The sequence below is a fragment of the Molothrus aeneus genome, chromosome 9 (assembly GCF_037042795.1).
Source record: "Molothrus aeneus isolate 106 chromosome 9, BPBGC_Maene_1.0, whole genome shotgun sequence".
NCBI lineage: Eukaryota > Metazoa > Chordata > Aves > Passeriformes > Icteridae > Molothrus > Molothrus aeneus.
In genome coordinates, this window is record NC_089654.1 from 24,296,845 (window position 1) to 24,314,470 (window position 17,626).

At 46.6% G+C, this 17,626-nt stretch overlaps 1 protein-coding gene across 1 annotated transcript; it reads left to right on the forward strand.

Annotated features, from left to right (window-relative positions):
• The first annotated feature begins 205 nt into the window (after positions 1-205).
• RNF2 (ring finger protein 2) lies at positions 206-16,027 on the forward strand. Its single transcript, XM_066555229.1, has 7 exons — positions 206-389; positions 8,360-8,448; positions 9,058-9,218; positions 10,688-10,903; positions 11,691-11,963; positions 12,827-12,998; positions 13,602-16,027. Exons 2-7 carry the CDS (start codon positions 8,362-8,364, stop codon positions 13,701-13,703), a joined length of 1,011 nt encoding a protein of 336 aa, XP_066411326.1. The 5' UTR covers positions 206-389; positions 8,360-8,361; the 3' UTR covers positions 13,704-16,027.
• The last annotated feature ends 1,599 nt before the right edge of the window (positions 16,028-17,626 follow it).

A 17,626-nucleotide genomic window follows, 5' to 3' on the forward strand; every position in this document is an offset into this window, starting at 1 on the left:
GAGGGCGGTCAAAGGAGAGGGGCAGTGGTGCGGAGGGAGCCCCGCAGGACGCGGTGCCGCATCCCGGGAATGGGAAACGAAAGGGAAGGGAAGGGAAGGGAGAAGGATATGGAGCACTGGCGGCGGCGGGGCCGGAGGTGTGGGCAGGGCGGGGGGAGCAGCGAGCAGCCCCGGCGGCCGCCGCGCCCCGGCCGTGAAGGAGGTGGAGGAGGGCGCGGGGCGGCCCGGGCGCGGCGGCCCCGTCCGCGCTCCCCCTGCCCAGCCCCGGCCATGAATATGTAACTCCCCTCTATTTCCCGAGCTCCATTGCGGAGCTGCCGCTCGCCATATTGTGCTGCGGGGGCTGCAGCGGCACCGCCGGCCACGGACTGAGGCGGCACCGGCGGGCGGTGAGCGCGGGACCGGGGCTCTCTGTCCGAGCGGGGCGGGTGCGGAGCCGCGGGTGCCTGGGCGCGGTGTCCGAGAGGGGCTGACCCTGGGCGGGGAGGCGGCGGGGAGGGGGTCGGGGTGTCCGGGAGGAGCCGTGGCCAGCGGCTCCATGGGAGCCTGGAGTCCCCGTTGCCCCCAGGCTGGCTGTGCTGGGGGGCCGCGGGACACCGAGCCGCCCCCCGGGCCGGCGTGGGGCTGCCGAGCCCGGAGCAGCCGGGGTATCCGTCTGTACACACATACCTATATGCACGCAGCTATCTCCCTATGCGTGCACGTAGGGATGCATATGAGATGCATGTGTGCAGCCCGGGAGCTGCAGGCAGAGGTAGAACGCGGCTCCATCGCAGCCGCAGTAGCGCAGCAGCAGCAGCCGGCGAGCGCGGCACCGGCGCTGCCATCCCCGGCCGGGGACAGCTCACGGACACGGCCCCGAGCCGCTCCCGTGGCTCTGCGCATCGCCCCCCTAAGCAATGCGATCCTGGTGTGATTTATAGCTCGGCCTTGCCGGTCTTTTGTCTGTCCCGGAGCCCGTGCCGAGCGGTGCTGGCGGGGCGTGATGCTCACAAACTGGGGCCGGGAGCCACCCGGCTGCTCCCGGGAAAATGTCGCTTCTCGCAGGGCAGCAGGTGCAGAAGGACGCTGTGCCGGGAGCTGAGGATGTGTCTCCTCCCTCCACATCGCTCCCGCTGCTTCCCGTACGAATTTAGCGCTTGCTTCTTGCCAAGTTTTGCATTCTGCAGGAGCTCTTCTGGATCGCTCGCCTTCCTTGCACCAACCCTATGGCACCGTGTGTGTATAAAACGAGCACTGAGCAATATTCTTCCCGGGATTTTTGTAAGCTGTTTGTTTTTCAGACCCTCTTCTATGGAAAATAATTGGATCAAGTGCCTAATTCCACAGAAATCCAGAGGACAGCTAGTAGAGAAAGATGATTTCCAGTATAATAATTCATAATCCAGCCCTGTTTGGAAGTGGTTGTAGCTCTGTGTGATAACTGTGCTCTGCACGTGGGCTTTTAAAGATTAAAGGGAATTGCTTGCGTTTGAAAAACTGACTGGTGTGCAGGTGAAATTATTGCTTGGGGAGAATTCTTTCGTCAAGTGTCATTCATTCAGTGACAAAGACTTGATTTGTCATAGGAGTTCCCTGCAGAGGTGCTCTGATTTGTATTCATCTGTGTTTCCATTAAAAACTTGTGTAATGAGATAATTTGACTTTCTTATACATCATGTCAAGCTCAGAGCTGACACTCAGCTGTCAGCGAAGACAGAGGCGCTGGCTGTGACAGCAGCGGATATGGATAAGCAGTATATTTTGCATTAAAATATTTGTTGGAAGGATTAGCTTTATTGGAGATGGGAGGAATTTTTGCTGGACAGCACGAACTGCAGTGTCAGGTACAAGTTTGTGGCTGGGTGTGACTGTGACAGTGCCTTTCAGCAATGACAGACAAATCGAGAGCATCTTTAAACCATTGTCCCCATGAATTGTCACTACAGTGCTTAATAATATTGTTGTCTGCATTCAAATTTATGAAAATAGAGGGACACAGACATTGGAGGTATTTTTTCACTTCTTCAGTGGCTAAAATTGTTGGCCTTTGGCTTCAAAGCTCTGAAGCACCAGCTTTGCTGCAGCTGCCAAGAAAGGCACTTTCTGTCACGTCTTAGAGGTGAAATAATACACAGGTGCCAACAAAATAAATTGCATGGGTTTCCCTTGGTCAATGATGCTTTGTGTTTTAGGAGTGATGAGTGGTAATGGGTTGAGTATAAAGACTTGGTTGGGTATCTTGGGTGATTGGAGCAGAATTCTGGCATTTTCAGTGCTCTGCTGTCATTGAATAGAAATACAGGCTACAGGAAAGCCATCAGTCTTATATGTGAAATAGACATTGGGCTAAGTGAATTTCTTCATCGTTCTTTTAACTCTTTCCCCTGCTTACAAAAAAAAAAAAAAGTAATGGGGGAGAGAAAGGAGCTTTAAAAATGAGACTCCCGTCTGTGACTGCTCAGTTGTACTTTTCTTATGAGCACTGGATCTCCTCTTACTGAAGCACCAGCTCTAGGAACATGCATGAAAGAAGCATTGGAGTAAAGGAATTCCTTCCACTTTTTTTTCCTTAAATACCTTTTACCTATTTTTTTTCTGAATAGGTCAGCAGTTTAATAATGATGCAGACAAAGAGTAAAGAGATTGGTGAAGAGATGCTGCTGAGCCTCAGCTTGCTTCTGCTTGGTTTTCTGTTGATTGAAATGACTGGCTGTCAGAGCTGACCTTAAATTCTTAATTTTCGAAGGAATGAGCAGCATTTGATATTATGGAGCTGTTTAGACTTGTTGCAGTGGAGAAATATTTTAGGAATTACCCCTGTCTGCTTTCCCCCCACTTGTGGGTCCTGGAGCTCTCTTGCAGACAGCGGGGAGTTAGCAGTAGCGCTCTGCTAACTAATTAAAACCTAATCATTCTTTACTCTTCACCTCTTGGGGGGAACATTGCACTGTTTTGTGTAAGTATTGGTTTAAACTGTATTAAGTGTTGCTCCTGTAGTACTGTTCACAAAATGGACAGTCTTACTTGTGGGGGAGTCCTTGAAACACAAATTGTTCTTTGCTGTTGCCCAGCTTTAGGTGAGAGCTGCCCGCTTGCCAAATTCACTGTTTTGCTTTTATTATGTTTATTGCAGCTATTAAGTCAATCAGACATAAAATTGCTTGAGTCTTTTTGTCTCTCAGGTGTTGTGGGGGAGTTTATTTTCTGTTTATTAATAACCAAGCTGTCTTTTTGTTCTCATCAAGAAAATTCTGTCGCTGTTGGCTGTGGCTTCGCTGCCAAGTGGGAGAGCAATCCTTATGGCTCTCTAACATAGCTCTTGGGAGGAACCTGGAATTCTGCACATACCTCTGGCAGAACCAGTCACAGCATTTGTGAAGATGGAAAAGATTCTGAATTGTAGTGCATGCATGTTCATAGAATTTTTGTTAAAATGTACAGAAAATATAAAGGCCACAACAGAGGTACTGAAATAATTAAACTTCACCTTACTGATTGAAGTGCTCAGATCTTGCTTTTGGCAGCTGTTACTTCAAGGACACAACAAGAGAGTGGTTAGCCTCAAAAAAATGTGCCAGCAGAGCAGGGCAAGGAAAAATTAAAAACTAAATCTCATTAAAAATATCCTAAGGCAACACATATCATGAATTGTTTGTACAGTTTAGTTGCTGTGACAGATTCAACTTCTGGAGTTTGAAGCTTTACTTTTGTTTGCTCCCAAAAGTTTTCAGTCCTTTATCCCTCCTGTTCTGATCTGATACAGCACTGAAATGAATTTTAGAAAGGGACTTTGGTTTTTCTCCTTCCCAGCTAGTGATTAATTCTGAAGTCCAAGGTTAATTTAAGAGATAAAGAACTTCATTTTTGAAACTCACCTGGGTAGTCACATACTATGCAGTACCATGCTTGATAATATGAAAAACTTGGCATAAAATTCAACAAGCAGCAGATAAAATCATTATTCTACTCACTCCCCCAGAGTTCTGCTTAATATCGTTGCTTCACAGGGCTAAATTATAGCTTGGTATTGGCTGTTTTCCTTTTTATATGAATTCTTGGCTAAGTTCTTTGGCACATTTGAGGTCAAGTGTTTGCCTGATCTATTGACCCATGTGAATAGTGAAAAGTTGCTGTTCCTGTAACAGTTTTAGGTTTTGTTTCTACTCCTGGCAAAAGGCATTAATGTTGTAACATATTTTCATACTACTTTGGACGAGATGTAGGTGATGTGAAAGGCTAAGTTCCAGGATTTGAGCTCTAATCATTAAAATAATCTTACTGCCTGATGCATTAGAACAGTGGGCGACCTTTGCTTTTGTGTGCGTGTATGTGTGTGTACCAAAACCTGAAAAGTTTTCAAATTGATCATTTAAGATTAAAAAAAATAAGTCTAGACTTTGTAATTTAGGAATAGCTTGGGTTTGACATGTGATGAGTTTGAGGAGGTGAATTCTGGACACCTTAGAGGCAACTGATGGTATAGATAGTTCTCTGGAAATGTCATGGTATTTTTATGTATTCCAGTTTTTCTAGCTGAGGAGATGTCTCAGAGGATAGGATACAGAACTGGGAATGAGGAGCTGACACTGAGGACTGAAGGTTATGGACAGGAATGGAGGGATCTGGGAGGTGGTGTGAAAAGGCCAGATGCATACAGAGTACAGACCTTGTTAGAATAAACTGAAATGTGAGCCTCAGCTCCACAGGAGGGATGTACCTGGGCTCAGGGTGCTTCAGTGCTGCTATACTTTCCTGCTGTAAATATACAGAGAAGCACCAACCTAAAATCAGTCACATCTTTGTGTCGTGTCCGAAAGCACATGGCTGTTCCCAACACTCATAAAACAGCCTGGAGGTTGATCAAGAGTTTAATTTGGTACTTTATTTTCCCCTGTTGCCCTTGACACCTAAACCAGGAGGATTATCTCCCTTTGGACACTTGTGTCAGCATGGGATTCATGGAGCCTTTCCAGAGGTGTCCAGATGCACAGCAGATGGTTTGTGTGAGGTCACACTCCAGTGTCTCCAGGCCAGGAGCAGCAGCTTGACAGCCAGGTTGGAAATGCTGCCCAACTCCATGGGTTGATCCATCTCAGGCCAGGGAATTGTGAGTGGCTTTGAGGTGGAAGATTCCATACCTCAAAGGCAAAACACTTTCTTAGGAGAGTAAATAACAGCCAAGAAGCTGTAAAAACACCGTGTGCTTCCAAGGTTTCAGAAATGCCACTATTATTTTTTCCCTCAGTCAGATGTCATCACATAACTTCAGAGTGAATACTAAACATACTAGATTATAATCTAGTACCAGTTGTCCTGGATTACAGCTGGATGTAAAGCTATCTGAACTGCCAGGGAAGTGCAGGGAAGGTTAATTCCTTCAGATAGTACCTTCCAGATTGTGTGGGTTTTTTTTTAAATCAAGCTCTAAGCCAACAAGTAAAACCAGAAAAAACCTTAAATTTCAGAATGCTTTAATTGAATGATTTGAAATGAATGATTGAGTTGAGCACTCTGTGAAAACGTGCAGTCTGTTCCCAATACTAGTCATAGTGTGAGAGTAAAACTTAAAGCTCTAAACCTGTTAAATTTCCAAGTAACTGCACTATGAATACCTGTTTTTAAAGGAATTAATCCTGAGGAAGAAAACCCAGAAATGGTTGAAGGTGCTGTTGAATTTGGCACACTGAATAGAGGTCTGACTGTCTTACTGTTTTAAGTCCAAATATTTACCTTTTACAACTTGGAACAGAAATCAGTTATTTCTAAGATTTTAATACTCTCTATAAATATGTGTAATCTTTTTTTTTTTTTCAAGAGCCTGATGCAATTTTTTTCCTCATAAGTGTTTTTTTTTTTTTTCATGAAAGTATCACAGAAAGTTGAATGGGGGTGGTGTGGTTATGGTCACACCTGAGCTGGGTTTGTGGATTCTCTCTCCAGCTGCTTGGTACCACTCCAGCCTTTCTCTGATCTCAAGGTGTGCTGACACAGCCACACTGCAGATGCTCTCTAGCCTTTGTCTGGGCTAAAACAGGCCCTCTGAAGCATTTTGGAGCATAATCCAGGTTGTGAGGCATCCCTGATGGCATCCCCTGCTCCCTGTTTAAAGCAGGACCACCATCAAGGTTAGTGCCGGGCTAGAGCTAAGCAAATGTTACATATTCAGACCTAACACTTTTCAGGACTAAGGAGCTTTTACTCACTGGTGGATCTGAGGGTGGAAACCTGTGAAAGATAAGCTAGGAAGGGCAGGAGCAGAGAAATGGTGGTGCTGAGCTCCTCCTTTGGCTGCCCAAAGATCTGGCTGCTCTACGTGCTGTCAGCTGGATTTTATTTTTACTGGACAGTTTCAGGAGTGGGACATCCAAATTCCTACCCTACTTCAGCCATGACAACGTTGGAGTAAATAATTAAGTATATTTCAGTGTAAGAGGTTGTGAAGTAGATGTGGTGTTACAAGTGTGGATATTAGTCTGCTGCAGTTTTTTGTGCAAGCATATTTGGAAGAGGGACATCCCAGCATAAATTCCCCAGCCAGTGAGCAGGCAGGAGATCCAAGGGCTTTTCAGACAGGGTGTTCCTTACTGTTATTTTTCCTGTAACTGCCTGTTTTCCAGTGCTTCAAGAACAAGACTTACTTTCTTAAATTTTTAAATCCCAACTGGTTTTCTTCAGATTTGTTGAGGTGCAGTACGTTGATTTATCAATCATCTCTGGCTTTGATGGTGACAGATGTGTGTCCCCTGTAATTATGGAGTTTGTGCTCAGGGTTTTTGCTGTGCCTGAAGACCGAGTCAGTCTGAAGGGTTGCAGGGGTCCATATAATATTGATTAAGGTGGTTTCCTGAATGATTGACAAGAATGGCCCTCTGGCCACAGCATTAATCCAAGCAACTACTGCTTGTTGGTGGCTCTGAGAGAGAGAGAGAGGTTTGATCTGCCAGAGGGCAGGGTTAGATGGGATATTGGGAAGAAATTTCTGCCTGTGAGGGTGGTGAGGCCCTGGCACAGATTACCCTGAGAAGCTGTGGCTGCCCCATCCCTGGGAATGTCCAAGGCCAGGTTGGATGGGGCTTGGAGCAGCCTGGGATAGTGGAAGGTGTTCCTGCCCATAGCAGGGGTTGGAACTGGATGGTCTTAAAGCTTCCTTCAAACCCAAAGTATTCCAGGATTCTGTGATTCTAATGAATAGACATAGTACTAGATATGGCTATTTTATGTCAGGCTTTTTCCCCCTCCTTCTTCAAAAAGAAGGAAAATACCAAGTGAGAAAACTCTGATTTCTGTGCCTGGATGAAAGTAGATCTAATACTCTGCACAGCTTATCTTGCTTTCCCTTTACAATTAATTAAAGCTTATATAGTAACCTTGTTCTCCAGAGAGTTTGGGACTTTTCATAGGGAACTTAATGAGTTGGAAAATAGATTATAATGTATGTGGTAGATGCCAATAGAAAATGAATTTGGCTGCTGAATTGAAGGGTCTGGAAACCCAGATTTAAAGAAGGAATAAAAGCACTTCTTCCACCTACAAAAAGGGTTTGCAACTGCAGTCTTGCCACTTACGTAGTTACAATTATTTTTTTAAACATACCACTCTCTGGGATAAGTTTTCCTGCTCAAGGCAGGCATTTTTTGGAGTCATGGGAAGCAATGCCTCCTCTCCCCCAACATAATAGTATTTTCTGTTCAGAAACATAATTTTCTTCTGTCACTTTGACCAGACTTTTCCCACATCTGCAGTGACTCTGTGTGGTAACATTGCCTCATCTCAGACAATAATAGTAAAATTTTGATAGAACAGCAGAGCAATTTCTCTGGGTTTTTAAAATTATTATTACTATTTAAATTATGCAGTGACTGGGTTTCTCTTGATCTTTCAAGAGAAAGTATCCTCCAAACTTCTGCTGGGAAAGCCCATGGGATGTGATTTGAAGAAGGAAAAGCCCTCGTGGTGTGCTCCAGTGAGCACATTTGACTGGTGTGCTGTGTCCTGTCTCATTTTGCCCTTCCCTCGGTGTAGGAAGCAGACCCTGCCTGACCCATGTGTGTGTTTGGAAGTGGATGTTTGAGGAATATTTTCCGCATCAGGCGGCATTTGTGGCCCATGTTCTCTGGCCTTCAGTTCTGTGTCACTTTTGTTTAACAACTGAATTGATTTTTGCCAAGTGTTCACGGCTGAGCGGCTCCCCCAGTTCTCCTGGAGTGGTACAAGCAGGGGATTATCCTTGTGTGACACAGCAGAGCCTGGTACGTGGCGGGACTGCTGTTCCCTGGAGCCTCTGCCGGGCTGGACACGCGCTGCTGTGGCTTGGGAGGGGAGAGGATCCTGAGCCAGCCTCACCTGAGTGCTCAGCCCCTGTCCTTTCTTTCCCCAGCCATGTCTCAGGCCGTGCAGACCAATGGGACACAGCCTCTGAGCAAGACCTGGGAGCTCAGTCTGTACGAGCTGCAGAGAACACCCCAGGTAATCACAGAGCTCTGGGACTGCTGGGCTTGGGAGGCACCTCTGGAGGTCACCCAGCCCAGCCCCCTGCCCAGGCAGGGTCACAGGAGCAGGTGACACAGGGGCACATCCAGGGGGGTTTGGGATGTCTCCAGAGAGGGGGACTCCACTCCCCGGGCAGCTATTCCAGGGCTCTGCAGCTTCCAAGGAAAGAAGTTCTTCCTCGTGTTGAGGTGGAGCTTGTTGTGTTTTGGTTTATGGCCATTGCTCCTCATCCTTTACATCCTTACAAACATCAGAGCTTTACCCACTGGCAGCTCTGAACAGAGTCTGGCACTGTTATATTGATGAGATTCCCCTCTCTGTCCTCTCTCCTCCAGACTGACCAGGTCTCCCACAGTCTCTCCTTATCAGAGAGATGCTCCAGACCCCTCATCAGCTTCCCGGCCTCCCCTGGACCCTCTCCAGCAGCTCCTTGTTTTTATTGCAGGGCTGGCAGCACTGGGGTTTTGTGTGCTTGATGTGTTTGTGTCTCGTGTCTCTTTGCTGTGTTCCCTTGGGTAAAACACGCTGTCTCCATGAGGAAGGGACTCAATCCCAGGAAAGAACCTTTCCTTTCTTTGCTGCCAGGAAGCCATCACAGATGGCCTGGAGATCGTGGTGTCCCCCAGGAGCCTGCACAGTGAGCTCATGTGTCCCATCTGCCTGGACATGCTCAAGAACACCATGACCACCAAGGAGTGTCTGCATCGCTTCTGCGCCGACTGCATCATCACTGCCCTCAGGAGCGGGTACGTGAGCGCTGCCAGGGGACACTGCCAGGGGACAGGGGAGGGACACTGCCAGGGGACAGGGGAGAGGACACTGCCAGGGGATAGGGAGAGGACACTGCCAATGAACAGGGAGAGGACACTGCCAGGGGATAGGGAGAGGACACTGCCAATGAACAGGGAGAGGACACTGCCAGGGGATAGGGAGAGGACACTGCCAATGAACAGGGAGAGGACACTGCCAGGGGACGGGAGAGGGACACTGCCAATGAACAGGGAGAGGACACTGCCAGGGGACAGGGAGAAGACACTGCCAGGGGACAGGGGAGGGACACTGCCAGGGAGGGGTCACTGCCAGGATGCAGTGGGGATGACACTGCCAAGGCATGGGGAGGGGACACTGCCAGGGCATGGGAATGGGACACTGCCAAGGCATGGGGAGGGGACACTGCCAAGGATGTGACACTGCTGGGAAGAGGGATGGGACGCTGCCAGAGGACCAGAAGGGGATGCTGTCATGGGTAGGGATGAATACCATGGAGGAAATAAGGCTTGGACAGTCCATTGCACTTCAGGTGGAAGTGTCCTTGGCGGGGTTGATGTGGGACAGTCACTGTGTGCTGGGGGTTTCTGAATGTGCAGCACACTTTTCACATCCTGTTTTTCCATTTTCAGCCATCTCTGGAAGACAGATCAAATTCCTTCCTTATGAAAAATAATTTCATAATTCTGTGTCTTGCAAGGAGTTGAAGTCCTTTTTTGTATTCTTTTTGTCCCTTAGATCCAGTAACAGTGAAACAAAAATACACATTACTGGCAAAAATGGGGTTCATTTCCCTTATTCTTTCTTTTCCTAATGATATATTTCAAATTACGTGGCCTTCAGCCACTTCAAATTATGTGTCCTGTAAGTGTTGGAAAAAATGGAATCATAGAATCCCGGAATGGTTTGTCTTGGAAGGAACCTTAGAGCTCATCCAGTCTCACCCCTGCCATGGGCAGGAACACTTTCCACTAGCCCAGGTTGCTCCAAGCCTCATCCAGCCTGGCCTTGGACACTGCCAGGGATCCAGGGGCAGCCACAGCTTCTCTGGGCACCCTGTGCCAGGGCCTGCCCACCCTCACAGAGAAGAATTTCCTCCTAAGACTATGCCTCTGTATAATTTCCATTAGACATCCATTTTTTCTAGGTAAAAATCCATCCAGAAAATGAAGAGAAGAAGGGAACTTGGGACTTCTGATCTCTTCAGTCTAAATAGTTTGCTCAAACATACTTTAAAATAAAAGAGCAGCAGGGAGAGATCTGTTTGGGATCTTTGTTTAAATATCTGTAACTACCTGATGTGTCAAGAGACAGAAGCCCCTTTCCAGATTTACCATAAATTACTGAGTCTTAGCGAGCACCTTCACCAAGAATGGAAGCAACAGGGCAGAGTTTTGTTACTGCTGGAGAGTTAAGTGTTGTTTGCTTCCTTCCTGCCCACGTCCAGGAACAAAGAATGTCCCACATGTCGCAAAAAGCTCGTTTCCAAAAGATCCCTGCGGCCAGACCCCAATTTTGACGCTCTCATCAGTAAGATTTACCCGAGCCGGGATGAGTACGAGGCTCATCAGGAGAGGGTGCTGGCCAGGATCAGCAAGCACAACAACCAGCAAGCCCTGAGTCACAGCATCGAGGAGGGATTAAAGATTCAGGCTATGAACAGGTACATAATCACCTTGTTTGCCTTTAGGCTAAAAATACAATGCCTGGCCTCGTGCCCTGTGGAGCTTGAGAATCTGTTCTTCCTCTGGTATCTGCCCAAACAGTTTCTAACCTTTGGCAAAATTATTTTTAACCTTTTATCTACGATCAGAAATCTCTGTATCACTCCCTGCGACTTCTGTGGCAGCCTGACAGAAACTTTAGCTTAGCTTTACCCAATTATGGCTGTCATGTCTTAGATAAGAAACCATAACACCATGAATCCTGTACCAAAATGCTACCCTTACACACCAGTAAATGCACAGAATATCAGGACTTGGGGCTTAGTTGTGACTTAATTCACAGGCTGGAATATGTGGTGTTTACAAGTGGTGAAATTCCAGATGTGCATTTAAACCTAAGAGAGCCAGCTGGGAGAGAGGCCCCAAACTTTGCATGATAAAGCATGGTGTGATTAAATAATTCTAATCACATGTGGATAATTCTAATAATATGTAATAATTCTAATCCATGCTTGGATGAAAATAATGGTCGGCAATTGCCTGAAAAACAACTGTGTGAAGTTAAAACATAGCTAAAAGGGGTTTGAGGGACATGAAAAAATGAATAGTTCTGTCTAAGAGTATCTTTCTCTACTAAAGAATTAATATTAGTAATTTTTTTAACTTTAAATCTCTCTGAAATGTTAAGTGCTTGCATGTGCACATGCCTGACTTGGGGAAGAGGTGTGTTGTCACCTGGCTGGATTCTGGGTGGGTCAGGCTGTATCTCTACCTGTTTGTGGCCAGGTTGCAGCGGGGCAAGAAGCAGCAGATTGAGAACGGCAGCGGGGCCGAGGACAACGGCGACAGCTCCCACTGCAGCAATGCCTCCACACACAGCAACCAGGAAGCTGGGCCCAGCAACAAGAGGACCAAAACCTCAGATGACTCTGGGCTGGAGCTGGACAACAACAACACCACTGTGGCCATAGATCCCGTGATGGACGGGGCCAGTGAGATCGAGCTGGTGTTCAGGCCCCACCCCACCCTCATGGAGAACGACGACAGTGCACAGACAAGGTCAGTGGCATCTTGCCATCTCCAGGTATTCTGCTGCTATTTCCTGGTGATTTGGTTTTCCATCACTTCTTGGGGCTTCTGAACATCAGTTTATTTCAGTCATATCACACCCTGTTTAACTGTATCACAGGATGAAGTGGCAGGGACCTTAAAGCCCATCCAGTGCTACCCCCTGCCATGGAAGGGACACCTTCCACTATCCCAGCTTGCTCCAAGCCCCATCCAACCTGGCCTTGGACGCTTCCAGAGATCCAGGGGCAGCCACAGCTTCTCTGGGCACCCTGTGCCAAGGCCAGATACAAATAAGCATTCTCCCCTTCTTTCTATTCCAAGTCAGATAGATGGTACTGCTCAACTATTATAAAAAATACGGTCATAAGCCGTTTTAAGCCTTTGATCACAAATAAAGATGTTTTTAAGGTTTTCTAGCATTGCAGTTCAGTAGTGGGATGATGGTGTTATATCAGCCCCTTTCTACTTACTCTAAGATTCTTTGGGAATAAACAAACCTTGTATAAGTGTCAGCAGTTTCCAGAGCAGCTTTGTGTCAGCAGGATTTGCAGGCTGGCAGCTTTTCCTGACTTTTTTGTTCATAATCCAGTCCAAGCACAGATTGCAAGTTTTGGCTCACAGCAGTGAGTAGTTTTATGGCGTTTCCTCAGGTCTTTTCTTGGCTTTGTCTGCTGATGAGACATCTCTCTGTGATGTGTGTAAATCTATGCAAATCTTCAGCTGGGAACTGTCTGTAAAGGCCTTTTCACAGCTGACCTTTAATATTTGGGGCGTTGCAAATGGCTTTTCCCACAGCTGCTGCTCAGTCATTGCTGACAATCTGTGGAAATTCTTCTTGGCTGCTGTCACAGGTACATCAAGACCTCGGGCAATGCCACAGTCGATCACCTGTCCAAGTACCTGGCAGTGAGGCTGGCCTTGGAGGAGCTGCGGAGCAAAGGCGAGTCCAACCAGATGAACCTGGACACGGCCAGTGAGAAGCAGTACACCATCTACATCGCCACTGCCGCCGGCCAGTTCACCGTAAGCACCGCGCCGCCCCTGCTCCAGACACACCGCTGGGCTCGGGGAAACGCATGGCACCAGTTATGGAGCAGCACAGCAGCTGCTTTTTGGGAAAAACTTAGTGGGTAGAAAAGGAGGCATAGAAATTAATTGGGGAAAAGGCAGCGATGGCACCAACCATGACCCAGCTTATGCGCTTGAGAATCTTTGTGGTTTTTAGCTTGTAACTTGTTGTCATCTTATTGCAAAGCTCCCATAGCCTCTCAGTGATTTCTCATGTGCAGCTCCTTGCAGCACTGACTCCTTCCTCACAGCAGAGCCAACAAACTCCAACTCTCTTCTCACCCAGCTAACCCACTCTTTTGTAGCACTTATTCTTATTGAACACAGCTGTGGGCTGTTAAGGGCAGGCCTGTTCCTAATCTTTGGTGATTAGTGCAGCTGCAACTCCTCAGGGATGAGATTACTTTCTGCACTATCTTTATTTTCTTACATTCTATCCCCCCACAACTTGTGCCACATTACTGGTGACTCCTTCATTTAAGCATTGATTTAAGTAGCCTGCTTCACAGCACAACACCAGATTACCTAATTTATTCCTGTTTTGCTGTTCTCTTCTAGGTGCTAAATGGGTCCTTTTCCCTGGAACTGGTCAGTGAGAAGTACTGGAAAGTGAACAAACCCATGGAACTGTACTATGCCCCCACCAAGGAGCACAAATAAGTGCTGGGAAACTGGGATGGAACTAACTCTTTTTATAGCTACGACTCCTTTAATATTAAAATAAGGCACCACCAGTATCTTCATGGACAACACACGTGGTGCCTTCAAGCACTCTTACTATACTCAGTAATATGACTAGACAGTATTCTGGGTTGTATTTAATTTAGTCTTTGGGTTGGGTTTTTTGGTTTTTCCCTAGGAGACTAAATGACCTCCAGTGCATTCGTGTTTGAGATGCTTTTTTGTTCCTAATGCATGATATCTGATCCAGTGTTCCGGTTTGGAATGGCTTCATTTTGTCCAGGTAAATCTGGATTTCTGCTCCATCAGTTATAGTAGCCTCTGTGAAGTGTGGAGTGTTGGGTGGCCAAGGAAGTCTGTCCAATAGTAGCATATGCCAAGGAATGTGTTAAATGTTGGAATTTGGTGACTGTTACCCATCTGAAGAATTGATTGGTAGAGAATGGGTTTGGGATAGTCTTGCAGCCAGAGGTAATCTGATTCCCTAGGAAAGGTTCATTAAGATATTTTCTTGTGAACAAAGGTGAATTTTGCATCTTGTGAGAGGTATTGCTGCCCATGGCAGGAGCTTGGACTGACATGGTGTTTAAGGTTCCTTCCAAGTCCAACCATCCTGGGATTCTGGGATTCCAAAGACAGCTGCAGTGAGAAAACTGACACTTGGAAACCTTGCTGTTTACTGGGCTTAATTTAATACTTCAGTGCAAAGTGGTTCATCAGATTGGCTTGGTTTTGTTTTTAATGGCTATTTCAGTCAAAAAACACCCAAACACCCCAAACCCATAACTCTTCCCCATGCAGGCCTTGCCAGTCTTGATTCCTGCCTGGTCCTTCCTGCAATGTTGCCCTGTCCTCACAGCTGAACTGAAGGGAATCTGGATGTTTCATAGCCCTGCTCTGTTCCCTAGAGTAGGATCTCTGTTGTGAATATGCTGTAAAGAGTTGTCCAGAAAACTTTTTTGTTAAAGCAAATCCCCCAAATTCCAGCACATAGCCATCAAAATGCTTTGCTTTGGGGAATGGTGCCACCCCAGCAGGGACCTTTCCCAGTGTCAGTGTGAGTAGGGAAGACTTCAATTGTAAGCTGCTCCAAGATTCTACTTTTGTTACTTTGCCATAGCTTTAACAAACATGGCTTAGCACTTTGGAAGACAACTTCAGTACTTGACAAAGTTTACCATTTAGTGTCTTACTTTTAGGCTCAAGTTTCCCAGTGTGGCAGTGGGCTGTGCTGTAAGGCCCGGTAGCTGCTGGTCATTTGCATGTACCCTGGTTCTGGACCTTGCTGTGGCTCTGAGGGGGCAGCCTGCCCTGTTCCACGTCCTGTCTGAAGGGAAGCTGGCACCACGAGGCTCCCTTTGCTCTAAGATTTGCTCCCCTTTTAGCCCCTTAGGCTCGAAGCAAAGAGTTGGTGGTAGGTGGGAGGCACCAGGCTTTACTCCAGTGAGTGGTTTACACTCCTCCTGTGTCCTGCCTGGACTCCCACTGGCTTTGGCATTTGATATTAAAGTATTCTGCTGCTTGGGGATTCTCCTGGGAAGGACTTGCCCTTCCCTGGCTCTGGGCTTTCCTAGCACTTGTAAATAGTGTCCCTGCTGGCTGCTGTTCAGATCAGCTTTATCCCGCTGTGGAAACTGCACAGGCTTCTTTGAGTAACTTAATTATTTCCTCTGACTGGAGAGCCTTGGGCTTTTGTGATATGAAATGGAAGAGTTCAGGCCCCAGAGCACAGAGGGGCAGCTATTAGGGACCTGTTTTTGCTGACTTTGTGAAGCGTTGCTGTATAGACTGTAGTGCATGTCCACGGAATATAATGGGGGGTGGGGGAGTGGCTGTGCTAAATGCTTTAAAGTTACTGGGGAGAACTTCTAGATTAGTGCCAGCATCCCTCCTGGGGGGAGCTGAGGGGAGGCAGTCCCTTAAGCAAGAGAGGTGTTGTGAAGCTGAGCAGTTTGTCTAGGAGCTGTCACTTTGTCTCCAGTTCTTTTGAAAAGCGTGAGAGAATGTGAAGCTTTTATTTTCATGTTGTAGTGAATTCCCTGAATATTTATGTTCTTTAAATATTATATATATAATGTAGTTGTTTGATTAAACCATTGATTGCACTGTGACTCTTTAGTGCTATAAACTATTTTATTTTCAAAATGCCATTATCCTTCCCCCTTTTAAAGCCATGTTCTTTTTTAAGTACATAATGTGTGTCACGTACGGGTAAGCCTAATATCCAACTAAAGTATCTCCTATCCAACTAAAGTCCCACTGAAATGCTCAAATTGACAATAAAAGCAAAAATGTTATCAACAGTCTGTTGGGAATTGCAGTGCTGCTTCCTCTTCTGGTTGATGAAGAACCCCCTTTGGGCAGTGTTTTTGTTCATGCCATGCAGGCTGTGCAGGTGCAGCTCAGCTCCACCAGTGGTGGCTGTTACAGACCCTGAGAGCAGCTCAGCTCCTGAGCCTTGAGTGAGAAAAAGGGGCACACAGAAGGTGTCAGCTCTTCCCCTGACCTGTCACAGGTGCTGCTGTTCCAACCAGATCCTGCAGCCTGAGAAGGGGATAAAGGATTTTCACAGCATTCTGGTTAAACCCAGCAACTTTGGGTGCATTTAACTATTAGGCAGCTTCAGTCAAGAGCAGCAGAGAGCAACTGTAATGAACCCCTTCAGATCAGGTGCAGTGTTTAGAGAGATCAAGTTTTGTTCCTTTCCTTGTTTTCTCTCTACATGCACCACAACTTTTAACCAGAGGATGCACCTTGAGTTAAGAGGCAATGTTTGAGTATGCCCAGTGTAGGGTTTCTTGAGATGCACTGAAAATGAACAGTCTCTGACTGAAGAAATCCTGCTGCTCTCTGGGCCACCACTGGTTATCCAAATTGCCTCTGAACAGCTTCAGCTCCCAGAAAGCTTCCTGGCCCTGTGGATCAGTGCAAGGAGGAACAAGATGTCCCAAGCTCCAGACTCAAACCTGCAGTAATGGTCTCTGTTAGCTGATTATGGCAGGACTGGCCCTACCTGGTAAATAGCAGAGACAACTGCTGGATAGGAAAAGAATTCCCAGAGGCCTGAGTTACAAACACCCCTTCAGCTGGTCCCTGACAGATTACAACAGCTTCTGCCTGTCTGGCAGAGGAAAAGAGCCCAGATTGTACAGACAAGTCTTGAGTTTTACTTTTTCTGCCCTTCCAAAAACCTGGGAATAGTTGTATTGGCTTGGAAAAGGTACTCAATACCTTTCGCTCCTTAAAAGGAGCTGCAAGAGTAATCAAAAGTATTTCCTACAAGGGCCTTCAGTTAAAACTTTCTCTTTAGCCTAATTTACTGTAATCAGAACAATTCTTTGCCCCAGGTAACTGACTTTAGGACTGCTTTTATCCTACTAACACTGACGTGTGTACCTGCAAGCAACATCTGCCAACACTCTATCCACTTAAAAACTCAAAAATGCCACTAGGGAATGTGAAATTATCGCCTTCCATTTAGCTTTCCAATGTGGCCTTTGGAAAAGAACTATAAGCACTGCATTTTTCAAGGAAACATTGCTGTATCACTGATTCAAGAACCCTTCAGTGGGTTCTTCCTTTTTGAAACTAAAGAGGATAACTCCACCAAAGCAATCTGGAATTGAAGAGAGTAGAAGAGGCAGCAACTTCTGTCTGGCCTGACAGGAGCATAGGATGTTTTGCATCATCAGGAGTGTATTAGCCCTGTTACTTCTATTGTAAAGTTTCAGAGATGGATAAGGATAATAACACCTCATATTCTGCTCTTGGATAAACCTAACACTGGGGGACAGGCTGAACACCAAACTTGTGAGAAATGGCAACCACTGCTGACAGCTGTTCAAGTGGAATACACAGAGATACCAGAACTAAGTGTGGGGGAAAGAAAGGACAAAGGCAAG

Coding starts and splice junctions, on each gene's coding strand:
- RNF2 (XM_066555229.1), top strand. CDS start 8,362: ATGTCTCAGGCCGTGCAGACCAATGGGACACAGCCTCTGAGCAAGACC. Junction 9,219..10,687: donor ATCACTGCCCTCAGGAGCGG/GTACGTGAGCGC, acceptor GCCCACGTCCAG/GAACAAAGAATGTCCCACAT. Junction 11,964..12,826: donor GACGACAGTGCACAGACAAG/GTCAGTGGCATC, acceptor CTGCTGTCACAG/GTACATCAAGACCTCGGGCA.